The sequence below is a fragment of the Chrysemys picta genome, chromosome 2 (assembly GCF_011386835.1).
Source record: "Chrysemys picta bellii isolate R12L10 chromosome 2, ASM1138683v2, whole genome shotgun sequence".
Taxonomy (NCBI): Eukaryota; Metazoa; Chordata; order Testudines; family Emydidae; genus Chrysemys; species Chrysemys picta.
The window spans coordinates 79346457-79373665 of NC_088792.1; the positions used below are offsets into that span (position 1 = coordinate 79346457).

General features: G+C 43.4%; 1 protein-coding gene across 2 annotated transcripts in view; it reads left to right on the forward strand.

Moving 5' to 3' along the window:
- The window catches only part of ANO10 (anoctamin 10), a 244863-nt gene extending 218331 nt beyond the window's left edge, over nt 1-26532 (forward strand). For both annotated transcript variants that reach the window (XM_005278692.5, XM_042840585.2), the window contains one exon: nt 25618-26532. In XM_005278692.5, coding sequence (XP_005278749.2) covers nt 25618-25680 — 63 coding nt within the window. In that variant the 3' untranslated portion in view covers nt 25681-26532. The remainder of the gene's footprint in view (nt 1-25617) is intronic.
- The last annotated feature ends 677 nt before the right edge of the window (nt 26533-27209 follow it).

Here is a 27209-nt window from a genome sequence, read left to right on the forward strand (position 1 = left end):
AGATCCAAAACTTCACAGCATCAGCCATTTTCTGGCACTGATCATCTGTAGCCGGTTACTTCCAACAGCCAAGATTGTTGGTGCCGTCCACTGTGTCAATCCCTGAATGGCATTTCTAACAAATTTCTAGCACCTCCAGAAATCCTTTGGAGAACATAGAACCACTCACTGAACATAATGGAAAATTAGGTGTAATTCCCGGATCACATCTAAATGTCCCTTTGTGGGCAGGTAAGTACAAATAACATGCTGACAGTCAACACATTTTTTCCTCTGTAGACCCTTGCAATACACATTGTGGAAGCAAGCTTCGGAGCAGAGGGTGCATGCCTGGAAGATAAAACTCCCAAACCTCAGAGTACATATCCTTTAAGTTCACTTCAACAGCTCTATCAGTGGTCTGAACAAAAACATAGACATGGCCACACAGGTTCAGAACAGTAGTCCATCAAGTACAGTGTCATGTCTGTGACAATGGCCAGTACCAACTACTTCAGAAGAAAGTGCAAGAAAACCTGTAGTGAGCTGTTACTTTGCTCATACAGAAAGCTTTCTCCTACCTCCCATTAGAAGGAAGCAAGAATATTGCTTCTGATTGATTGCATGTGTTAAAATCTCTTCCAAAACCAGGGACTAAGCAGAGGTCAGAGCTTCTCTGTGGCAATAAAAAAAAGTACTGATGTCATGGGCAGATAAGACTAGGCTGCATTTCAAGACAGTTCACATAAGGGAGGTAGAAAAGAGGAACAGGAAGAACTAAAGACCTTCTCTAGTCTGCAACTGGCCCAGAAGGCCCTTTGGACTTGATAGATGATGAAGGAACTTGCATTACACCTACAGAAAACCCCAGACTTTGTAAGGAAGGAATCCTTTTCCATCTGAACCAGGACAACTTGCTGTTAACAGCCCGAACATTGGAAGAGAAGTATATTTCAGCAGGGTTACTCCGTTTGGCTCATCAATACTTTTTGATATTCTGACTGAATTCAACCAGCATGTTTCATTTATTGATCTAGTCAAATTACATTTCTGGTGTGTGGGAAAACAGAAAGCTCTCTGGGGCAAGGACTGTCCTTCTAGTTGTACTGTGTTGAACATGATGAGGCCCTAGTCTCTTGATGCCACGATAGTAGAAATAATAATAACCACCACAAAGTTGTGGTGATCTCAGCTACACTTGGTTTCTCCAAGATGATTGATTGGAGTCCTACAACCAAGCAGTATAGAAAAGTAGGAATAGCCAGCCCTAACTGGGTTCTTTAGGAGGGACAGCTGACTTCCCATTTGAGTATCATCATGTGTCAAGTTTAATCAGACTGACAGATTAGATAAGTCTGTGGCTGACCTTTCTAGCTGCCATTACATCCAAAAGACAGGCTTTCTAATTAGTTCCTCTGTCCACTTTTTTGTTGTGAGGAAAAGGTTATTCATGTAGATCAAGAAACCCTTTTGTTCAAATAAGTCTTTCCACAATTACTAGAAATAGTTCTCAAGTTGTTTTGTTCCAATTCTCAACACTCCTTTGGACGCTTGTGGCATAAATGGACATGCCTAGAACTCTGAAGCTATATCTCAAGCATATGGAGAACATGCACCAATTGTACTCTGTTCATCTTATTTGATCCAAAATGCCAAAGTTGGGCCTGAAAGTTGCTGCCGACAAGATGTTAAAATCCTGCACCAATTGGCATGCTAGGCCCTTGGGAAACTATTTACAAACAAGTCAAGGCTCCCTCTACGATGTCTCTTAGTGGCATTGTGGGGGGCAAGTATATGAGCCTCATGTGAGGAAGATTTGCAAAGCAAGTTTCCATTTCTCTGCAGAGGCATTCATTGGGAGAAATAAGTTGCTGGGTTGGTTCCCAAAATAATTCCTTAAATTATAAAGCTCTTGCTCTATTTGGGGGGAATGTCTATTTCTTCCTGTTATTCTATTATATTTAAAACTGCTTCCGCCCTCCCTTACTTTGTGATTCATTGCTCACTTCTTCTCCTTAATGATGAATAAGGAGAGAACCTGTGTAGCAGAATGAGAAATTTCTTGCCAGATAATTTTCTTTCTGTTAGCAGCTTCTCTCCTCATTCAACCGTACTCTGGTAAATTACCGGAGTACAGTTTATAACAAATTGAAATTTTTGTCCAAAGGGAGACTTGGACATATGATTGCCTTAAGGTTATTTGTATATTAAGTTGTCTTCATGTTAATTGTTGGTTGCTGATGAATTTCTACAGCTTTAGAAGAACTTTTCTGTTGCACTGAGGCAACAGGCAGGGCTTAGTCCTGGAGCCTCCAGCAGCAACATTGGACCTCCTCTGAATTTCACAGATGGGATGTATTGCCACATTAGTGATGAATGAGGAGGGAAGCTGCTAATAGAAAACGATCAGGTAAGGAATTTCTCATTCATAATGTTGAGAGTGGACCCCAAAATGCAAACAATAACTAATATTGATCAGTTTACATATAAACAAAGCTACCTCATTTGTTCTTACAATCTTTACATGTGTCCTAGTTGTTGTTCCTTTTGTATGTGAATGTGACTGCATTTTCACATTGGTCTATTCTAAATCATCACCTATAACTCCCTTTCTCTTTGGTTTTGTACATTTTTCTTTAGTATTTGTACTTGCAGTTCTAATTGGTCACTCTCACTTCCTGTTAATAAAGAAAATAATATTACATTCTTCCTTTACATCTGAAAAGTGTTAAGCTTTGCTTAGATTACTAAGGAAATCCAGGCTACAGCTGTCAATTTTTGTTATTATTAACTGGCACATTTTGAAGAGTTCCATTGGTTCTAAAATGGTACATGGAATTTTTCCTCTTTCATTTATGATTGTTTCCAATATACTTAAATAGTGCCAAAAGAGGAAGACTGTACATGTGATCATTGACGTATTATCAGGCTCAAAGTGCGAAAAATAGATTTCCGCAGCTTGTTAATATCTTGTAATTATTTGTCTTGTCCCAGATTGCTTATTTGATTTGCCCTGAAGGACCTGTGGAAATATTCATTCACCCACCTTTTTATAACACCACATAAATTCACAGTGAATTAGCTAAGTGATTCACTGGATATTATTAATCCACTGTATTGATTCAAGTTCATGTGACATCTGAAACATTTATTTAAAGTCCTCTGACAGCCACCACTGGTATATTTTTAATTTTAGCAGATGAAACTGTCTATATTAGATAGCTTTTCCAACATAATTTACAGGTCAAGAGTTACATTTTCTAACACAAATTGTAATGTACAGTCTCCTCTGTTTTCCTACAGTGTGTAATTCATAGAACAGTCATATAGTGGTAGGCTGAATAGATACAGTTTCAAATGTTTAATGTTACCTGTTAGATATATATTTGTTACTATATTTAAGTTAAAGGTGATGAACGGGAATTGCAGCAATGAAGTATCTGTAAGCCTAGGTCTGTACATAATGCCAGTGTTTTGTAGTCCGTAAGAAATCTTTCAAACCTAAGCTTCATGGTCTGGTAGCATTAAATTATTATGGCATTTGAACATGGATCTCAATACTTAATTCCTCAACCTAAACTGTACCATTAGCTCTAATCCATACTAATGTAAATGAAGAAAGTCTGTCTAGAACACATGTTGGATTGAGCCAGTATGTCTGTATAACCTAACACTTCTTTCTTGGATCCAGTTTGCTACTTTCTTCTATATATGTATCCTCAGGTGCTCAAACAGTAGAATAGCAAAACGTTTGGGGGGGGATTTTTTTTTAGTTTTTAAAAAAATCTTCATTGTACTTTGCTCCTCCTTCCCTTCTCACTACTCCTGAGCAAATAAGCAGAGCAGTGAGAGAAGGAAAAGTGCAACGGTTTTCACTCTTTGAAGTGGAGTAGTGCATAGGCTTCAGGGAGAGGGTTGTTTGTGCTGTAATTGTTATAGCGGCTCAGCACTGTGCACCACAATTCAAAAGCAAGTGCTGAAAGCATTTCCGCTTACTAGGCCTTGAAAGCACTAGCCCTGGTGGGGCATAGTAACCACTCAGACACTTGGCTAAAGTGAAAGGGTGTTTTACTAGGCCTGGCAAGAAAGGGAAGGTTGCAAATACTCTAGGGTACAGTGGCTTAAATAGTTACAGGTCAAAGCGATCAACAGCAGTTCTTGTATGGGCCCCTGAGGGCAGTCTATCTGAGGATTGGAGCTTTTTTAAGGCCTAGTTCCTGGAGTGCCCTCTCCAGTCCAGGCTCTATTCAAAGCAAATAGGAATTTGCAGGTTTCCAGGCCAGGATCAGTTAGTGGGTTAGCTCTCATTGGGGTCCCTCTGCACTGGCTTCCTGTCCAACCTCTGCTTCTCCCCATAAGTCCCACACCCACCTGGTCCCGTCTGCATGTCTGACAGAGGCATCCTACTCCACAGCAGTTCCCTGGCTTCTGCTACAACCTGCTCTGTATGCAGTTCCCTCTGGGTTTCTCCCTGCATCTCTCTTCCCTGCACCTTCTGGCTAGCCATGCCACTGCTGCTTCTCAAAAGTACGCCCGGTCACTTCCTGGTTCAGTGTCTTTGTGAAGTTTCTGCCCGCTGCCTGGCCAGAAGGAAGATATATGCAGTGGAGAGGAGATTGGTAGGAATCATAGTGTCCTGCTTAGCAGAGCGATCACAGTACTTTTCATGCCACCGAATTTGACCCTTCCCTACTACTGTAAGTGGATGCAGAGCAGAGCAGTTGGGAGGAACAACAAGGGATTAGGAATAGAGTGCAGCTAGGAGGGCAAGGAAGCAACCAGGAAATGGGCTGGGGAAGGAATCAGGAGTGAGCAGGAGAGGAAGTAAAAAAAAAAACTTTAAAAAGAAGAGAGAGAGAGACGAGGGAAAGACAGAGAATATAAAAGAGAGAAAAACAAAAAGACGGCAAAAAAAGAGAGTCTGAGAAACATGGTGATCATTGTGTGTATCGATGGATAGAGGTGAGTGAACAGTATGCACCGTGACAGGAGGCATAGACAGTTAATTTTTTTTAAAGGAAATTATTAATTATGGTATCTGGCATTTTTACAAGTGTACTGGCTTTGCTTAGAAGTAGAATCTGTAATATGAATTTTAATTATTATAATTTTAATAATTGTAAATGATCATTTAAAACTATAAATGATGAAATGTTACTACAATTAAATATCAATCTTTTAAATGCTTATTAACATCCTCATTTGATAGTGATAATGTTTAATCTAAATTTCATGTCATACTATATGTAAGAAAGGTGGGAAGACCTGATATAGTTGGTGTGGCTGTGGAATGCTGAAGTAATGGGTTTGGTGAGTGGTGAATGCAGGAAGTAAAGCTTGAAAATAGAAAAGAAAATAGAGGGAGTTGAAAAGAGTAATACTACTTATTTTCCAATCCAGCCCTTGATCTAGACAGAATTTGTTCTCTTTCTGTGACTGTTCATTTACACATTGTTTAAAAAAAACAGCCTGTTTTTAAAAGCACTGAAGCCAACCTCAAAAATTGGAGTAAAGTAGGGATACCATATTTTAAGTGTCCAAAAAGAGGACACTCCACGGGGCCCTGGCCCCGCCCCTGCACCTGCCCCACCCCTTCCTGTCCCTGCCCCAACTCCGCCCTCTCCCCTGAATGCTTCGCCCCCCCTGCCCCTCCCTCTCCCCTGCTTCCCGCGAACATTTGATTCACGGGAAGCCTGAAGCAGGCAGGCAGCAGATAAGTTGGGGATGGGGATGGGGCGGGGGGAGCGAGGAGGCGGCGGCGCAGCCCAGTCCAGCCCTCCCGGCTGAGCGGCTTCCTCTGGCGGCCGGCCGGCCCAAGCCAAGAGGCTCAGGCCCTGGGGCCCCGGCCGAGCACCGCCGGCCCCCGGCCAAGCACCCCCGGCCTGGCTCCGACCCCGGCCCCGGGCCCAGCACCCCCGGCCGCGGCCCCCGGCCCAGCACCCGCGGCCCCCAGCCCAGCACCCCCGGCCCCAGCGGCTCCGACCCCAGCCGAGCACCGCCGGCTCCTCCCTCCCTTCCTCCCTCCCTATTTTCCCGGACATATCCGGCTTTTTGGGGTTTCCTCCCGGACGAGGATTTGAGGCCCAAAAAGCTGGACGTGTCCGGGAAAATCCGGACGTATGGTAACCCTAAGTAAAGTATACACACCAGCATTTTGCCTATGTCTCCATAAAAGATGTTACTTTCTGCTGTGAGTCTTAAATATTCAGCCTAGGGTTGCCAACTTTCTAATCGCACAAAACTGATTCTCCTGTCCTGTGCCCTACCCCTTCTCTGAGGCCCCATCCCCCCTCCCTCCGTCATTCGGTCTCCCTCACCCTTGCTTACTTTCACCGGGCTGGGGCAGAGGGTTGGGGTACTCGAGGGGTGAGGGCTCCGGCTGGTGGTGGGGCCAGAAATGAGGGGTTCAGGGTGCAGGAGGGGGGTCCAGGCTGGAGCCAAGGGGTTTGGCGTGTGGGAAGGGGCTCAGGGCTTGGGTGCAGGCTCTGGAAGGGAGTTTGGGTGCCTGAGGGGATTCCGACCTGGGGCAGAGGGTTGGGGTGCGGGAGGGAGTTCCAACCTGGGGCAGGCGGTTTTGAGCTGGGGCAGGGGATTGAGGTGTGGAAGGGGGTGTGAGGTGTTGGCTCTGGGAGGGAGTTAGGGTGCAGGAGGGGGTTCTGACTTGGGGCTGGGGTTTGGGATGTGGGAGGGGGTTGGGGTGCGGGCTCCGGCTGGGCAGCGCTTACCTCAGGTGGCTCCCAGAAGCGGCCAGCATGTCAATGGGAACTGCGGAACCGGCGCTTGGGGTGGGGGATCCCCCTGGCTGCCCCTGTACCTAGGAGCCAGACATGCTGGTTGCTTCCGGGAGCCGCACAGCGCCAGGGCAGGCAGGGAACCTGAACTTTTAACGGCCCAGTCAGTGGTGCTGACCCAAGCCTCCTGGGTCCCTTTTTGACCGGGCATTCTGGTCAAAAACCGGACTCCTGGCAACCCTAATTCAGCCTGTTCTTCATGTTACACAGTCACTTAAAATATGCAAACCCATTTGACGTGGGACAGTAGCTGTTAAAAATCTTTAACTATCCATAACACTGTCTTCTCTAGAACATAATTTCACAAGATGTTAAAATTTTGCAAAATAGTTGCTAGTGCTAGACAGAGAGAGCCTGAAACCTCTCTGTGAGGGTTATAGTGGCAGTGCAGAAATAGCACTGAAAGAGGCACATCAAGTAACAGTATTTGTATCTAGGGCATTCCATTACTGCACTTTGCCTTATTCAAGTAACTAACAAAAATACTTCATAGTTCTAGAAAGATTCAGGCAGACAGGAGCTTTACAAATATAAACAAAACACTAAATCCTTTCACTTGCATAGCTTCCAAACAAAGAAGCTAGCAGCCTATTGCAAAAGAGGTTTCCCTCACACCATTTTATTGGAAAACATGCACAAAATGTTTTGTCCTAATATAACCTTGTAAACAGGGTGAAATTCTGTCTGGATTGATGTCAATGGGAGTTTTGCCATTGACTTCAATGGAGCCAGGATGTCACCCTGAGACTGGTAATTTTAAATTATATTTAAAAATTACATGCTATTCATTTCATACATATTTATCACACTATAGTTTAGAACTACGTTAGCATCCGTAATTTTTGCAATTTAAAAGAAAATTTTAAACTGCAAAGTTCAGATATTTTACCTTTTTTTTTAAATTGCTCTGCAGGCCAATTCAAAGTTTGTTCTCTCTCTCTCATACATGCTTTTTAGTCACTATGTTATATTCCTCTAAGAATACCATTCATATCTGACTGTGTGCTTTAAATGAAAAGGGGAAGTTTGGTAACCCGCAGATGTGCCCCTTGTGTATATGCAAACCACATCATAAAGACACCACAGCCAATTTGAATAAACTGACTATATCTAATTTGGACTGAGTACCGCAGCATTTAGTTGAGACCTCTTATCTATTGAGGGAGTAGTCTTTCCAAGTTGAGGATTAGTATTCTCTTGGCAGTGTGGGAACTCTCCTTGTAGAAGGTGTTGTCAGATGCTACCGGTGTGGTGCTCTGCTTTCTCTTATGTTAATATCACTCAGCTGCGTGCGTGTGTTCCCTCTGTGTGCTGTCCCAGCTCTGCAGATAGCTGACACAGCAAACCCGACGAGAACCCCCAATAACCACAGAGTCTGGTAAGGTACGAAGGCACCTCGGCCAGGCTTATTGCGACCCTGACACAATTGCAGTTCCCCGTAGATTACTTAGTCTACCGGGCATACTACGAGAAAGTGCCTCTTGGCAATGGACTCAGCTCAGTCAGTGGCGGGACTTTCCACTGCCCCCTCGGCTGGACGAAGACACCACCCCAGGGACACATTTTTATACACAGGTACAAACAAGTTATACATCACTCCTGACGTATTGAGGTGCAACCCCTCTACGCAGTAAGGTGCCGCCTCTCACCTTGTACATGTTGGTTCGATCAAAACAACTCTATCCATCATTTCACCCTTTTGCCCCTGTCATTGGGATGGGTCAGCCTGTTCCATGTTATCTGTGGAATGTTCCAGTATAGTGTATGTTCTGATATCTGGTGTCCAGTACCTTTTAGGTATGTCTCTTTTTGCAGCATCAGCCCTTTCCTTGCCTTCTGTGAGCTTCTGTGAGCAGGGCCTGCCTCTGGCTCACAGCTTAACTTTGCTTTATGTTAGCAAAGTCATGACCATTACTTTAGTTCAGGCCTTAGGCCTCACACCGGGCCTCTGAAACCAAGGTTTATATCTCAGGGCCTCCTCTTACTACAGAAGGTGTCTTGTATGAATGGAGGAACGGTGTTTGATGCGCTATTGTTGGTTTGTAAACAGTTGCAGCCAAGCCCTGGCTGTATTTTATAAATGTTACGATAGGTTTCTTCCAAAAATTTGCAAAATATCTAAGAACTAGAAATAGCCAAAGTTTTCCTGACTGAGAGCTATAAGATTGTTGAATAGTCCCCCAAAGGAAATAGACTGCAGAAAGTTCTAGAAATTATGCTTTAGGGAAAATATAGTATGGGAAACAAGCTTGCTCAGGGAAGGGGAAAGGACCGAATGACCTAATAGATCTTTTCCTTTGCTAATTTATGATTCCTTGCCTGTTGTAACTTTTAGATGGATATGATGCTATTGCTTGTTCACCAGATAATTTAAAACAAATGTTATTAAAATACATATCTTCTACTTCATTATGATAACGTATAAATACTACGGTAATAGAAATTTTAAATTAAAACCACTTTTAATAGTACCATGGCTTTTTTTAAATGTCATGCTCTCAAAGGTAAAAGGAGAGAGTTAGGCTGTTATAGATTTGCTTAGCACTGACAATATTAAATAATACTTTTTAAAAACAAATGTGCTCACCTATCTGAATGTCTCAGATTATTAAAATAGAATATTTTAAAACTTTATTTTACTTTTTTCTATTTATACTGTTTAATGTTTTCATTTCTCTAAAGATACCATCTGACGTGGTGGTTCTCATTCTTGAGAACCACCCAGGGCAAGACAGGTGGAAATCCCTGAGCTCTTCACATTTTTTTGGTCTTCTAAGCAATAGTGGCAGGACAGAGCACATACCAGTTTAGGTTGTGCCCAGCCTCTGAGCTTACATGATTGTTGCATCATATTTATTTTCAGGGACCAATTTTTTTTAAAACAGGAGCCTATAGTTAGGCTCTTAATTCCATATATAGGTCCTGAATAGATATCCTGATTTTCAAAAGTGCTAAGCACCCAATAACTCCTATTAACTCCAGTAGAGCAAGAGGACTTTTCTGATGTCACATATGTTTCCACCATAGAGAAGCATCATGATAGTAACTCCACAGGCGAGTATCTGACATTTCCCCTGTTTTTTTAGAAGTTAGCTAAGACACTGGGTTTTGACTTGGTGTACTGGTCTAGGAATCTAAAAATGTCACCTTTGCAGGGCTGGCCCACCACATTTTGGCACCTGAGGCGGAGAGCTCAAATGACGCCCCCACGACCCCTCGCTTGGGCCAAAACTTTGAAAGGTCTCAATTCTGCCTTCTTCCTGTTCCACTCCTCTCATGGTACTGCTCTGCTACCTATCCCAATAAAGGAGAACTAACAATTTAAAATGCCTTGTTCAAAAATTTTAAGTAACACTTAACTTTCAAACGCCTGAACAGCAAATGTAACTTTTCTTGTCTGCACAGTAAACACTGGCATTTTTATCTGTTTGAATAATCAAAGTGGTGCTTTCCGTGCCTTCTTGGTTGCAAAGATTTGAACTGCTTTACATTCATTTGAGATGGAGATATGGATGCTGCAGTAGCTGCCGGGTCACCTGCACTCTGACTAACTGGAAGATCAGGTATCTCCTCACCACTCACATCCTCACTGGGGCTGGAAGGCTCACTGTGAACATTTGCGTCTGTGTATCTCAGGAGAACTCTTTCCTGCTTAGATAGAAAAGCTTCCATTGCTTGCTTGCTTTTTTGAATGCTGCCCCAGAGGGGCATTTTCTTCTTTCACTCATGACTGTTGTTCTCTGCCAACTATAGTGGCTCTCAACACTCAATTGAAGGGGACAAATAAGCAGACTGATAGCAGGGCCTGAGTGAGGGAAGATAACAGCCTCTTAAGGGCTTAACTGGCTCCTACTACTTCAGTTGACTGCCTGTTCTCCTCAAGTGGGTTCAGGAAGCAGCAGGAATCAGGAAGCTCCCTGAGAAGCTGGTGTTAATCAGTCCAGGTTCCTAGGAGTGCTAGAGAGGTACATAAGAGGCTCCTCCTCCTCTCTCTCCTGCAGCTCCTGCTGCTTTCTGTTATTCCCTCTCACCTTTTCTCCTGCCTGCCTGTTATGTCTCTTGTGCCCTCCTTCCTCCAGCACAGCACTCCACCATCTCTGTGCATCTAGAGTAGGGTTACCATACGTCCGGTTTTTCCCGGACATGTCCGGCTTTTCAGCAATCAAACCCCCGTCCGGGGGGAATTGCCGAAAAGCCACACATGTCCGGGAAAATGGCCGGCACTTCCTCTCCCCCTGTGGCTCTGCTCCACTCCTCCTCTCTCAGATTTACAGAGCCAAGCCAAGCCAGCGCTACTGGCTTCGGGCAGCCCCCCCCTGCCTCCGGACCCCGAGCCCCCAGCCAGGCACTTCTCCTACCCGGCTCCAGCTGAGCTGCTCCCGCGGTGCAAGGTCCGGAGGCAGGGGGGGGCTGCCCGAAGCTGGTAACGCTGGCTCCTGCAGCTCTGCTCTGTAAGTCTGAGGGGGCGGAGCCGAGCAGCTCGGCTGGAGCCGGGGAAGGGACGTGCCCAGCCAGCTCTGGGTCATGAGGCAGGGGAGGGCTGCCAGAAGCCAGCAGCTCGGCTCTTACATTCTGAGCGGGGAGGAGCAGCTCAGCTGGTCCGGCGGGGCCAGGGGGTGCTCGGCCGGGGATCGGGGGCCGGGGGGTGCTGAGCGGACCGGGGGGCCGGCAGGGCTGGGGGGTGCTGAGCGGGCCGGGGGATGCTTGGCCGGGGGCCAGGGGGTGCTCGGCCGGGGATCGGGGGCCGGGCCGGGGGGTGCTGAGCGGGCTGGGGGGCCGGCGGGGCCGGGGGGCCGCTGAGCGGGCCGGGGGATGCTCGGCCGGGGGTCCGGGGGCCGGCGGGGCCAGGGGGTGCTCGGCCGGGGGACGGCCCAGGCTGGAAACGCCGGGGGGGGGGGCAGCCTGGGCCGCTCCTCCTCCCCCCACAGCCCCCCTTACCTGCTTCAGGCTTCCCGCGAATCAAATGTTCGCGGGAAGCAGGGGAGGGGGCGGAGTTGGGGCGGGGACTTTGAGGAAGGGGCGGAGTTGGGGCGTGGGCGGGGCTGGGGGTGGGGCCGGGGTCCGGTGGAGTGTCCTCCTTTTGGAGGCTCGAAATATGGTAACCCTAATCTAGAGCATAGAGAATACATATGAACCAGCAGCAGACACAATTTTGTGCACTCTGGGTCCTCGTGGCGCCCCCCAGAATCTATTGACTGGCTGCCTATTGGCTGAGACATAATCACATGACCTAAAAGAGAGCAGACTCAGCCAACAATAATTCTCATGCTGCAAGCATGCTTAGAGCATACAGTCCTGAGAGATTTAAACTTATTCTGTTACACTGTATATTTTCTTGCTCTTTGGTTTCCAGCTATGTTGACCCCACACGTTGTTCAAGAAATGAATTAAAAATATTGTGAAAATAAATTACCTGTTTAGCCAAAATAGAGATGACTCAGCAGAGACTGATAGCTACAGTAAAAGTAGGCTACTGAATATTATTTCATACTTTGTAAATTAATTCAGCGATACTATACAGTAGATCAAAAGGAAACTACAAAATATCAGTTACAAACATAGGCTGTTTTGTCTATAGTGACACAAGGCTTCATTCATCAGATATAAAATACAAAGCCATAAAGGTGGTATCTTCTGAACTTTGCATTTCCTGACTTTGGAGCACTCAATTTCTCAAATGTAATGTTGCATTAACACTATTTTTTTTACATTTACTATTATGCAATAGTTTACATGTGAATAAAACAAAAAAAGTAAGTAGTTTGTTAAATGTGGGTGTTGCAACAGCTCCCCACTTCAGATCCAGACCTTGTGTATATGACTGGCAGGCGTCCCATAGCTAAGGCTTTGGTTGCCAGCTCTGGTGACCCGATACTTTCTTATTGCTAACAGGGAAGGCACTTCTCATGGCAACTACTTGATTAGCTATGTTATGCATCTGTTTTCTTGTCTACTCAGAGCTTTTTCATCTTTTACCTCGGTGTTTTTTTCTCTGAAAAGTTGTGTTTTGTATTTACTTCTCTTTTATTCTTTTGCTTTTTCGATATTTTTTGCTAACTTGAAGTTCACAAAATTGTTGGTCTTGGCAGTACTGATTAAGTCAGATGTGAAGTTGGTCCAAAAGTCCTCAAGGTGCAAGTCTTCTTAAATGTAATTTAAGATGGAGAGGACTGTACCCTGGAAATCAGTGACTTGAAGAAGATGGAAGAGTCATGCAGGATAACCAACTGAATATGAGCTCCCAATGCAGTGCTGTGGCTATGAGGGCTAGCATAATCCTTGGCTATATAAATTAGATGGGGAGGGCTCTGAGTTACTACAGAAAATTCTTTCCCAGGTATCTGCTTGGTGAGTCTTGCTGACAAGTTCAGGGTCTAACTGATCATCATATTTAGGGTTGGGAAAGAATTTTTCCCCAGATCAGATTGGCAGAGACCCTGGTTTTTTGTTTTTTGGCCTCTCTTTGCATCAGGGGGCACTGACGTTTAAACCGGTGTAAATAGTGGATTCTCTGTAACTTGAAGTCTTTATATCATGATTTCAGGAATTCAGTAACTCAGCCAGAGGTTAGGGGTCTGTTACAGGAGTGGGTGGGTGAGGTTCTGTGGCCTGCAATGTGCACAAGGTCAAATCAGATGATCATGATGGTCCCTTTTGACCTTAAAATCTATACATCTAGGAGAATGTTGAAAAGGTGTAGGAGGTGTTTAGTACCACTCTGGATACAGCTTTGGTGAGGCCATTAATGGAATACAAACTGTGACCAGTTCTAGTGTCCACATTTTAAAAGGATGTTAAAAAATTGAAAAGAGTTCAAAAAAGAGGCACAAGAGTTATCTGAATTCTGGAAAACTTGCCTTACAGTGAGAAATTAAGGCAGCTCAGTCCCATCAGCTTATCAAAGAGAATGTTAAGAAGTGACCTATCATATTATATAAGCATCTAAATTAACTGAAGATTCCTGATAACAGAAGGCTTTTCAATTTAGCAGGCAAAAGCATAACAAGATCCTAAGCTGGAAATTGAAGCTAGACACATTTGAACTAGAAATAAGACACACTTTTTTACCAAGGGAACAGGTGGATTTTCTGTCACTTGAAATCTTCAAATCAGGATTTGATTGTCTTTCTAAAAGATATGGTAGTTCTAGTTCATTCAGAAATTATTGGGCGTGATATAGGAATTATTGCATGGAATTCTATGGCCTGTATTATGTTGAAGGTTAGATTAAATGATCATAATGGTCCCTTCTGGTCATAAAATCTATGAGTCAGTGTTCTCAAGTCAAGTTTCCCCTGAGGTGCTGAAACTGAATCATTGCCAAGCACAGAGCTGTAACACTAGCAATAGAAGTCCCATAGCACATCAGCATCCTCAAAGAATTTAGTTATATCAAGCTCATCAGAGCCAATGGAGACACTGATGTTGTGCAGTGTGACTAGGGTGACTATCATCCCGATTTTATCGGGACTGTCCCGATATTTGCTCGTTTGTCCCGCGTCCCGACCAATGTTTGGTCGGGACACTGGACAAACAAGCAATTTTTGCTCTCCGCTCCGGCTCGCGCCCCCTCCCTCACCCCAACTCCGCCCCCTTCTTCCCCCATGGATAGCTCCCCAAATCCCCACCCTGGCCCCACCCCCTCACTGCCCCATTGGATCCCTCCCCAAATTCCTGCCTCTTTCCGAAGCATGCCACATTCCTCCTCCCTCCCAGGCAAGCGCTGGAGGGAGGAGGCCCGGGGACAGCAGGGTGAGTCCGGCCTGGCCCTGGCCCGAGCGCAGGCAGGAGGGCAGGGGGGTACCTGCAGGGAGGCAGCCCCGGGTCCGGCCTGGGGAACCGGCTCCCTACGCGCCCATGGGTGGGGGTGAGGGGGCAGCAGCTGCCCGCGTGGGGACTCCGGTTCCTCGGGGCTTCACCTCCGCCATGTGCGCCCTGGCCCCGGAGGGGTGTAGTTGGCGCCGGGTGCCAGGCGCATGCCTCTGCCTGACACGCGGCGAGGGAGAGGCAGAGGAGCGGCTGGAAGGGCCGGTCGGGCGGCGGCTCCGCCGCGGTGCTGGGGATAATTAGAATCTGTGAATCTGTCTGCCTCCAGGGGGCAGGGCGGGGGGAGCAGTGCGTGCTTGGCTGGGTGTGCAACCCTAGGTGAGGAGATCCCGTCCCGCGATGCTTGGGCGAGTCCCGGCCTGAGGGCCGCGGCAAGATCCCGCTTCTCCAGCGGGGTGTAGCCCAGTGGCGTGAAGGTAGCTACAGCTCCGCACTCCCGGACCCGCGGGGAGCTGGAGCCTGCCAGGGAAGGGGCTGCCACACACTGGCGCGCCCGCGGCCAGCCCAGGCCGGTCTCCACGCAGGGACTTGGCGGGGGCGCTCCCCTTGTCCGTGCCCATCTCCGCGGCATCGGGGTGTCAGTCCTCGGGCTCCGGGCGAGGGTTGTTGCATCCCGGGGGCCGCTGTTTACATCTGTGTATGGCTGGCGCCAGCCTAGGCGCTTCCCGCTTGTTCGTGCTTTTTTTTTCTTTCTCCCCACCGTTTTTTTTATTTTTTGGCTCCGCCCCCCCCCCCCCCCCCCCGCGTCCCGATATTTCGCCTCTGTGATCTGGTCACTCTAAGTGTGACCCACCACCTGGTGCTTGGTCGCAATTCAGAGGACCAGGTTCAGGGTGAGTAGAGCTAGTCACATCACTCAGTTCTTTAGATCATGCCTTATCTACCCACCATTCCTGACTCATGCTCTGTAGTGCATCCAAATCCAGCAGTTTGAGCACTGGCAACTCACATCATTAGGTCAGAATTACACCTTCCTGGAGCTGTCATCACTGAGGGAGCATGCATGGTGTTGATGCCTGTGTAACGCGACGGACCCCAGTCATTGGTGCAGGACCGAACCTGTGGCCTCTGGAACTTAGTGCATGAGCCTCCTCAGCATAAGCTAATAGAGCAGACTCATATATATATATATATATATCCCTCTCTCTCTCTCAGAATACCACACCCCAGTTATCAGTGCCTTTGCCTTCAGTACTGGCTCTTGTGCTAATACTATTGGTGTTACTCACGCCAGCAGTCTTGGTGCAACTGGGACCAATGGCTCCTCTGGTACCAAAGACACATCCACCACCCAATTCTGTGCAGTACCTTAAACTATTATCTGGAGCAGAATAAATAACTGTCTTAGAGTATGTCTATGCAGCCTGGGTCAGCAGACTTGGGCTCACAGGGCTCTTGCTATCACGCTAAAAGCAGCTGTATAGACAGCACTTTGAAGTTGCAGCTTGGGCTGGCACTTGAGCTCTGAAGCCCTCCCTGCTCCCTCAGCTTCAGAGCCCGAGCTCCAGCCTAAGCCACAAAGTCTGCACAGCTGTTTTTAGCGCAGTAGCACAAGCCCCACCAGCGCAGGTCTGTTGACTTGTGCTGGGAGGCTTGCTGCCGTGTGCTGTATAGAAGTACCCTTAGAACATACAGGTTCTTATTTCTTTGGATCCTTGATCAATAGATTATGCTGTATCTGAGGGTATGTCTACACTGCAACCAGAGGTGTGAGTGCAGCTTGTGTAGGCATACCTGAGCTAGCTTTAATCTAGCTTGTGCAAGTATGCTTACACAAGCTGTAATCACACCTCAGACTGCAGTGTAAATGTACCCCCAAGACAACTATTTCTAAATGAATCTATAGCTCAGGATCATTATAAGGCACATTCAGTCTGAAGAATAATCGATCCCATATCCAGCCTCAGATACAATAGTCTCCAGGAGATACACAGAGCCACATGGAATGGTCTGTATACCTATGCAAAATAGTATTGCCTGAATTCAGTGTTAGGCTGTGATTCTAGGTTTAGCTTCTTGGTATCACATAATCTGCCTCCAAACTGAGAGTGCTCCATCTTCCCTCGCCCATTTATAATAACTAGTGTTTTGTTTTGAGCTATCTTATTCTCCTTGCTAGAAAATGTAATTATTTTCCCCACCTGCAAAGAGCCTGAAGGTATCCTGCAATTACTGAATGCTTTTATTGTTGCCCCAAAACGTTTGCTGAGCTTGTTAATATAAGTGGGGATCTGCTGTGACACTACCTTCAGAGAAAATAAAATTGCATACCTGTAATTCTTGTTTTCTGAAAGCACTTAGTCATGATAGATAGATCCATGCTTACCATACACTGTCCCTGCAGCATTGCGGGATAGCTACTGTTCCATTCAGATTTATTCTTAGACTTTTTATTGCTCAAAAGGAATAAAACATATAGGGCAGTAGGCATTCCAGGCACAGACATGCACTATCATGCTATTGGCTGGCATGTAGATTTAGCTGATATTTCTTAGTTACCTGCATAAATCATAAGCCCTAGAATCTACCTCTGCTGTTACCGTGCACCATCACATGAATGTCACATGAACGTTTTCTTTCCCCTTCCATTTTCATATTGTAAATATGAAATAAATCAAGAAATAATTGAACATGTTGTCCTATATAAAAATTAAAACAGTACACTCGAAGGAATTTTAGTTGGCTAGTAGAAGAAAAGCAAACGAAGAAGTGGCTGGTTAGAGGCATATAGTCTTTACTAACTTTAGTACATATTTCCATATCTGCATATTTGTATATGTGGTTTTGTGTCGAAAAATATTTATTTGGTGCATCGATGAAGTCTAGTTTCAGCTCAGCAGTTTGATTTTCTTCTTTCTAGCTATTTCAGGTAATCTTACCTTGTTTTCCACAAGTTAGCTGCTGAAGTGTTGTATGGGGCCCCTTTTTCTCTGTTTAAATGTGTAAGACCCAGTAGCAATAACTATTGGAAATCTGGCTACAGTATAGTTTATGAACGTAAGAGCGAAAAGAAAATTGGAAAATGTAATGTTACTCTGAAGCATAACATAACTATGGCATAGAGCTCAACGAATGCACAAGGGCAATATCATTATGTGCAAGTGGAAAAAAGAGGTAATACATACAAAATGCATCTAAATATTCTGAAGAAAATTGCAACTTTGTTTTGTAAAACCACACATAAACATTGAGACTGGTTTATCAGAGCATACTCATTGTGTGAAAAATGTGTGATGTGAACATCGACAAAAATAGAAGCCCATTATACAAAGGTCACAGATTTCCTGTATTTGTAATGCAGAGATAGCCAGAGTATAGCACATAGAGCTCTATAGTGGTGGTCTAATGAGACTACAGATCCCATTGTATTCCATCTTGATCAGGATAATGCTGCTTTACAGCATGATACGGAGTTTGCACATTGGGACCTGTTGTTTCTAGGATCTGCACTTTGATATAAAAGATAAAGATGGCTGCAATCCATTCATAATATGCACATTAAAGGTAGGTTTCAAATGAAGCCTTTAGTGGGTAAAGTCTGGACACTGCTGTAATAAAATGCCCTGCAGCTCAATTTTTTTCTTTAATCCAGGTTTATAATGTAATTGTGCCTTTCTTTGTATTTGCTTATATCTGTAACTATCTCCCTTTTGCCAACATACTGTATTGTTCGTAGTATTAAATTACACAGTTTAAAAGCCCCTTCTTTCAGAGTCCGCTATAATCAAATACAATTGGCACCTTTGCCTAAAAGCATCAAGATTTTTATGTCCGTAGGATGACGATTGCAAACAGATATTGGAAGTATGCTGATCTCCTCACTTTCACACTTTTTTGAGGGAGAAGATGGTTAATTCAAGTTCGCAGGATTATTAGTGAGTCAATTTGTGACCCTTGAGGAGAGAAGGATTTTTTTACAAAAATACAAAAAAGTACAAAAATAATCTTGCAAGCCAATCAATTCCCCTCCCCCAAGCCTTTTCAGTTGTCCTAAAGAAAAATTGATTTGTGGCTAGAGGAAAATTTTAAACATTACAGCATTATTTAAAACTCCAGACTCTCTTTGTACCGTGTCAGCATTTCTGTCTGTAATTTAATTAAATACAGTTTTTAAAGTTTTTGGATTTAGCCACAAAATTCTTGGATCTTTGCTGAGTAGAGAAGGAAGGGAAAGATTACATAGCAGAGTATCGCACCTACAGTGACGATTCCATGGAGTGATAAACTTGGTCTATTTATATGTTTTTCCTTTAAAATTTTCATGGAAATGTAATGCTTGAGAAATGTGCCAAATTTGCAGTCTCCAAGACTTAAGTACTTTTTTTATCCATACAACAGTTACAGTACAGGCTGAAGTACTGCAAACTTCCTCTCTCACCCTTCCTGGAAGGACTGTCTATGATTGAGAGGGGAGTTGGGCCTTCACACTGATCATTGGCTTCTCTTTTGAGACTGCCAACAAAGCTGAGAGAGAGAGACGAGGTAGAAAGTTGCTCCAATAAAAGATTTTACCTCACCTACCTTGACTTTCTTATATTCTGGAACCAGCATGACTGCAAAGAACAAAGCTAAGATGAGCTGTGGTTTGGGGGCTGTAATCAAGTATCAGGATCACAGAACTGAAACTGAAAACCATCAAGGTATTTCAGATAGTCCATTTAACAGCCATCAGATTAGCAGCTATTAACTATTTGAGCAGAGGTACATTTTGAAAGCTCATGATTTTTAAGTTATCAAGCATGATGTGATTTTCTCAAACATAGGAATCTGCTGTTTAGTCAGACTTGGAACTGCTGGATTTTTCCATGTTTTCCAAGTCTCAGAAATGGGCAAGAAGTTCCTCCCCATTCACCTCCTGTGCAGTCTGCCTGCCTGTGCTCTCTGCAGGTGAACTCGGTGAACTTTATTGACATTGCCCCCATCTCCCGTGGCCATGCTCAGAGGCAGAGGTTTCCTCAGTAGCTCTCTGAGGGCTCTTTTCCTCCGGATTTGTTTCCATCTTCTGCCTCTATTGCAGGTTGGTCTCCATCTGGCAGGGAGAGGGTGTTTGGGGAACACTTTGAGGAAACCCTAGATGAGTCAAAAGGGTCCTTTTCTTGCATCCATCTCCTTGCCTCCCCCAAGCACTTTCCACAGTTTTGTTTGGGGGGGTTTATAATCAATAAGTACCTGAATTAATTTTCCCCCAGCATAGTTCCTGCGCTGTCTCAGTTCCTTCTTCAGTAGCATGTCTCAGGTCAGTCAGCAGGGGAACAAATATATGCCATGTAGGACCCCTGGCAAGCTGCCACAGTGGCCAGTTCCTGATGCCCACAGTGTTTCAGCGAGAGCCTTAGCTCCCAGTACCTTTTCTCTGCCTTGTTCCCCCAGCCAGTCAACATCAGCTGAGAGGTCTCCCTGCCCAGGGAGATTCCTCTCAAGCCACAAATGATCCCCTACCTCAGTACTCTGAGTTTGAGCTGGTAAAACACAACTCGACCCAAAATGACCTGAAGATCCTGGCTGGATCATTGAACTTAACTCTCTTCAGTGTGCCCTCAGCCATCTCCCTGTAAATCCATAGGAAGTATTGGAATTGAAGTTAAGCCTCCCTGATACCTACGGAATATATAAAGAGCTGGTGGCAGAGGTGGTACTGTATCTTAGATCAGAAGAGCTGAAGTCCCCATTTTAAAATGAGTTTTGCATTCAGCTAAGTTTAGGATGTACAGGTCCAGAACAGCACAAAGACTTCTGGATATTTTTTTTATTAGAGAAACTAGAGTCAATAATGCTGAGAATTTAAGAAAATCACTCCGTGTAAGTGAATTAGTTTTGAGTTTGGTGCGTCATGAATTGGGTAGAATTGCTGTTCTCTGTATCTTTCTGATGCTTTTACATTAGAGGTAGAAGTCACTTTAATTAAGTTTCCTTTAGTTTTAATCAGGCATTTATTTAAATAAATGAATCAGCAAGGATACAGAAGGGGACTCTGAATCCCATCATTCAGCTATGGCCTTTCTTTCATTGTTGCTAGGGAAAAACAAATACATATTTGTACAGCAAACTAATTTTATTTTGCGTATAGGTTGGATGGAAATGCAGATAGAAATTTAAAAAAATACATTTACTGTAGTTAGCTTATATCATGCTAAGCATATTTGGACCACAGGCAGGCAAAGACAAGAGGCAAAGTTTGAATGTTCTTCTGTATTAAATAAATCCTGGCATCCCAATTTCGTTGGATAGAATGTGAACTAAAATTTCAGTGTCATAGAGTTTAAGGCCAGACGGGACCTCCAGATCATCTAATCTGACCTCCTATATTATCACAGGCTACTAAACACCACCAGCACACACGCACTAAATTCAGCAACCGAAATTAGAACAAAGTATTACAGCCCTCTGGAGACTATAGTGTGCCATAGGCGAAGCGGGAGAGACTGAGATGTACCAATGCCCGAGGACCCTGCACTGCAGACATTGATTTCATGAGATGTATCCAGATGATCCTAGCAAGTGATCTATGCCCCATGTTGTGCAAAGGAAGGTGGAAAAACCCCAAGATACCTGCCAATCTGACATGGGGGTAAATTCCTTCTGGATCCCGAATATGGCGATCGTGATCAGTTAGATCCCAAGCACATGAGCAAGACACACCAGCCAAGCATCTGAGACAGAGAATACTAAGTGCCACCTCAGAGCACCAGGCCACCCTGTCCAGTGTCCCAGGCCACTGTGGCCATCTCTAAAGCTTCAGAGAAAGAAGACCAAAAAAAATTCCGAACGCCTCAGGGGTTCCCCTCCTGAACCCTACAGTTGATGGGCTGAAGCCCGGAAGAATGAGATTTTAGGAACATAATACATGAACCAGAAGGAAGCTCCAGGGCCAGCCCAGCCCTCTACCACTGTAGGCAAATCCATCATACAATCCCTCATAAATTTATCAAGCTCTGTTTTAAGATTAATTAAATTGTTTCCATCCCACCCATGATCACAATCAGTTGTTCTTGTGCCAACATAGTTGTTTAGTTTAAATAGTTCTTCTCCCTCCATGGTATTTACCCTCTCCCTCCCCCATATGTGTTTATAGAGAGCAATCATATCTCCTCTCAGCCTTTGTTTTGCTAGGTTAAACAAACAAGTTGTTTTAGTCTCCGCTCGTAATCAGACTCTCCATTCCCCTGATCATCCTGCACATGTTTCAGTTTGAATTCCTCTTTGCTGAAGATGGATAACCAGAACTGTACGCAATACAGGGCCTTGTACTGTGGCACTAGCATTTCCCTATTTCTACTGGAAATATCTTGCCTTCTACATCCTAGGATTGCATTTCCTTTTTCACAACCATATCACATTGGTGGCTCATAGTCATCTTGTCATCAACTAACACACCTAGGTCTCTCCTCTCCTCTTTCATTTTCAACTGATTCCCCCACAGCTTCGATCAGAAATTCATTGTGCTTTTTATAGACACATGCAGCTTATTCATTTCCAGTTTTTGTGACAGTACTGTTATACACTTAGTTATATGTTCACTTGTCTTTATACCACTCTCTACATATTTGATAAAATCAAACATTATTTAAAAAAAAAGGAAAACAGCTTAAACTTTAGGACACTGGCGTTTTCAAAACACTCATTGAACGATTAGGGAAGTGCATGGCTAGGTAATCTTTTAGAGATTGTGTAAAAGTTACTTTCTCGTGAGATTGCTTTCCATATTTTAACGTTCAGGTCTCTTTCTCTTTCCCTGTATGTAGAATTGTCTAGAATTAAGTCATGCTAAGTTCAAGGCTGTGAACTCTTGAATTCTAAAAATGCCACTCAGTACAACTAGCTTCTCCCCTCCCCTTCCTCCTCACATTTAGGTCCATCACAATCTGTTCTCTTTGCTTTGGCTATATCTTTCAATCCCCTTTCTCTCCAAAGAATAGCTAGTTATTTCTTACTTGTTTCAGTGTATCTTTATGGAATTTATTCTCAATGTGCACTACCTTAGTATACGTGCACGAATTCTATTTTTTCTGATATTATGAGACCTTTACCTGTTAACTGCAGGTGGTACATGAACAGTTCCTTTGGCTCAGCTTCATCCAGTCTCCTTCTGCTTCCACAGACTCTTGATTGATCATACAGTCTTGTTACTGAGAAGCTTCACATAATGACTTCAACTTCCCTCAGCAGATATTTTTGATGCCTGGCATCCTTGCTTCACGTTGAGCCCTCTCTGGTAATCGAGACAAAACCTTAACTGTAGCTTCAGGAATAACACAAATCACCACCACTGCCCTCTTTCCAGATTTTATTTTTACAAGGGAGTAAATTCATCTATTTTAGCAGCAGATTGCCTGGCAAAGAAAAGGAACTGAATAAAATGAAGTTTAACTCTCTTTTCCAAGGGACATTGGGAGCCCTCCAATGATAGTGATGCATTGAGCACTAGGGTCTCTCAAAAGCCTGTCACTAGACATCCTTTTTTTTTTAAGATTAACTTCAATAATTTTACAAGAAAAACATACAGTACAATATTCAGGACACTTCAGTACAGTAAAATTTATATTCAGTGGGGCTTGCTATTTCCTCTTTAACACCTTTAGGGTACGTCTACACTATCCGCCGGATCGGAGGGTAGTGATCGATCTATTGGGGATTGATTTATCGCGTCTAGTGTAGATGCAATAAAATCGATCCCCGATCGCTCTGCCGTCGACTCTGGAACTCCACCACAGCGAGAGGCGGAAGCGGAGTCGATGGGGGAGCAGCAGCGGTCAACTTGCCGCCGTCCTCACGGCCAGGTAAATCGACCTAAGATATGCCGACTTCAACTACGCTATTCGCGTAGCTGAAGTTGCGTATCTTAGGTCGACCCCCTGCCTCCAGTGTAGACCTAGCCTCAGACTACCTGGCCAGGAGTCAGATGCTCAGTCTACAGGCAAATTCCATTCACATTTTTGAAATGGAGCATGTAATGACAAAGAATATGAATATGTTCCAATAATTTAATTTTTCCATCCTATCTAAGATTATTGTGTTACAATTCTTCTTCATGGTCACCATTTTACGTACCTGAAAATATGCCCAGGAAGAAGAGTCATATAACTATCAAAACAAAAGGAAAAGAAATAAGTTTTTGACCCTGTGCTACCAAGACTGCATGTTTGGGTTCCTAAATGTGAGAGATTTCTTCATGAATTATGTAGGTGCAAAGCTACTCCTCTGGTTACAACCCTGATATCGGCATGCTCTCTGGCCTCTGTTCATAGGATATGATGGCTACATAAACACAAACAATACGGTCATCAGCTACAACACATGCAGGCAGAAGTAGAGGTAGAACTAAGGGACTTCTGATAACTGTGATCGGAATGCCAGGTTACATAGGTTAGTTGTGTGCACATTTAGATTGTATCTGGTCATGCCATTAAAATATTAATATAAATAAAATACCTGTAATGTCTATTGGCCCTCTGCCTAGCCATTATTAGTTGAAAGATCCCTGTAGTCAGGTAGAAGTGAGTATTGACTAGGAGTTCAAAAGATGATGGGGGGTGGTTTTACGGGTTAGTTTAGGGAGGGAGGTTCCATGGGGTAGAGGTTACATGGGAGAAAGAAGAAAGGCATTTGCGGGAGAAGTGAACAAATAGGCAATCAAAGCCAGCATAGAGTCAGGATGCAAGGGCCAGGCTTGTTCATGGGAGGAGGAGAACTAGGAGCACAATTAGGTCTTGTTAGCAACAGCCCTGCTGGTAGTTTAGTGTACGGATTCCCAGGGTTCTGAGCTATCAGCAGGCAGAGGTGCTAGCCTGGCAAATCCCTGAAAATAGTGACTTTAATCAATTAAACTGACAAGCTTTCAAGCAACACAATCCCTTTACCATACTACGGAAAACAGAACATGGATGAGTTGTACAATGGGCAACAAATGTTGAAATGTAGGTACACTTGCAGTGCCTAGTTACTGTGTTATTCCTCATTTTAACTGTACAGAATGCCAGAAATACTACGGGTGAAGTAAATATTATGGTGTGGTACATAACAAGGTTTTAACTATGTTTATTATAGATATATGAGCAGATTGAAACCTTGTTATTAAATATAGGGACACGATAGATCTAAGACCTACTTTCCAAAAAAGTTAGGTGCTGTTGAGAGACAGCTTTTTTTTTTAATTAATTAGTTTAAATGGAAAGAGGTTCTATGGGACAGCTTCACTGCCTATTTTAATTTTGCAAAGAAAGGCCATAAATTGACACCCTAAAAAGATAATGCATTCTCCAAGAATAAAAACCTCTAACATTAAAAAATATATAGTTGTATAGATGTGTGATTTATCAATACATCCATGAAATATTTTTTCATAGATTTTATAGCAAAGAGAAGTTAATCAATGTGCTATGCTGGTTCAAAAAATCAGTGAAATTATAAATGGCACGTAAATACTAAAATTGTATTTAACTCCTCACACAGTACTTTTGAAAACATGGCCAGTTATTAAAAGAATAGATTTAATTTGATATACTCTTCCAGTGTTGCAACTTGCAACCTTACTAATCTTCTACATGCGGTACCTCTAGGGCTCAGTAACTCCATTTGAAGGAGTTTGCTTATGTCCATAGACCTGTATAAGTATTGTTCACCATGCAAACAATTAACATATAAGCTGAACTGTCAGTCTCTACGTCTTTTGGTGAGAAAGACAAGGTGGATGGGGTAATACGTTTTATTGGACCAACTTCTCTTGGTGAGAGAAGAGACACTTTCAGCCTCACAGAGCGCTTGTTCAGATCTAGTAAGACAGGCAGTTACCAAATAAAAACTGTCTGTTCAAGTCAGGCATGCTGTAAGCACAGTGTGTTTTCATTTTTTTTTACAAAGGAATCAAATTTGAATTAATTTAAAATTATTTCTTGTCATTTTAAACACTATTTGATTAGATTCAAAGTGGTACTTTTTTCAGTTCTACCTTCGGATTCCGTTGTTTTGTTCACTTCATTTAAACTACGCTGCAACAAGTGACACCATTTTTTTTTCCTCACAGCAAATGAAACTTGCAGCCGAGTCACTGAAGGAAGAAACACATGGAGAAAAGAAGATGAATTGAGCATTAGCATGTGAACATGCTTTTAAAGTATTTAAAATCTTACTGTATTTGCACTCTACAATGTATTACTCAATAGATAGTATCTATTATCTGTACTTGGTCATCAACACTGATTGCTTGACACAATGAAAAATTGTTTCCCCTTTCCTTTTCCTCTTCATTTCATATGGAATATTCAACAGTTGTCTGGTGAGACAGAATACAGAGCATCACTCCAGTTTATGCTAGATCTGGTTGAAATATGTCATAACCAACTGGACATTATATCAAAATTATATGAAACAGATCTTTAAGAGTATGTATCCTGATCTAAATGTAGTCTTGATCTGCAGCTTTTCAAGAGAAGGTGTGCCTGGTATATTAGTATACTTAATTCTTAGTGTACCATTCCTTATGCTTGTTAACCATTTTTGTCCTTGTAGTAGAATAGTTAATCATTTCCAAAGGCATATCTTTTTTTTCAAAGACAGCTTATTATACACTGTTCACAGCATTTACTAGGAAATTAATCTAAATTTTGTTTATTACATAGTGTGATGTCTGATTTTTTCCATAGGACCAATCACAAAGCTAGTTATTTGGAAATATATACTATAAAATGAGATTACAATATGTTCATTTTATAAAGAATCTCAATTAAATTATTTTCAGACGCTGGTAAGAAAGCATTTGGCATGAAACAGGCATTGCTGATTAGTAGTTTATGAAGATGAACGATGATTGTGTATTCTTTTCATTTAGCATTAACTCTGATTACCATTTGGTGGTTCTTCAGAACAATAGTCCTGTATTAATGGATCTTTTTGTTAACTGAAATGATAGTAACAGAGCTATTAAAATGAACACTCCATAGTTGTATGTCTGATACTTTCACACATGTACTGAGATATTTGACTCTTTCTTGCATATCATGAAAATGTAATTCTCCTAATTTTAAATGGTTTTCTGACGGTAATAAGCTCAAAATCTATACTTCTGGTCATGTGGCCTCAAGTCAATTTGTTTTCTATTGATATACAACTTTCATCTCTGTCAGAGCCAACTTCCCTGGATGTGAAATACTTTTATGTTAGCTACACAATCCTATTTGGATAGATCTGATGAAGATAATTGCACTGACTTGGATATATTTCAGAATTCTACCACAAGAGAACCTGTCACCTGAATACTTCATTACACAGCAAACTTTTACATTTGTAAATAACAAATACTCATGACAAAGGCTACTCATCACAGAATAACACAATTAAGCTAACGTAGAGCCTTCTGTGTGGAGTTTAAAGTTTTGATTTTTGGATCTGTAAAGTGCTAAATGACCTGAGATTACTCTTCTCTCTCTCTGTTTTACTGCCACAGCTGTGATCAGTGGAAGCTGGGGCTCCCTTGGCATATAAGAGAGGGAACTGCTGGCAGGGTGTTCTCCATGAAGACCCTTCAGCTATGGAATTCATTCCCCACTTTGGTCTAAAATAGCCCAGATTTATTAAGGGTTTTGGTATGTGCAAAGCCAAGCTCTTTGAACAGACATT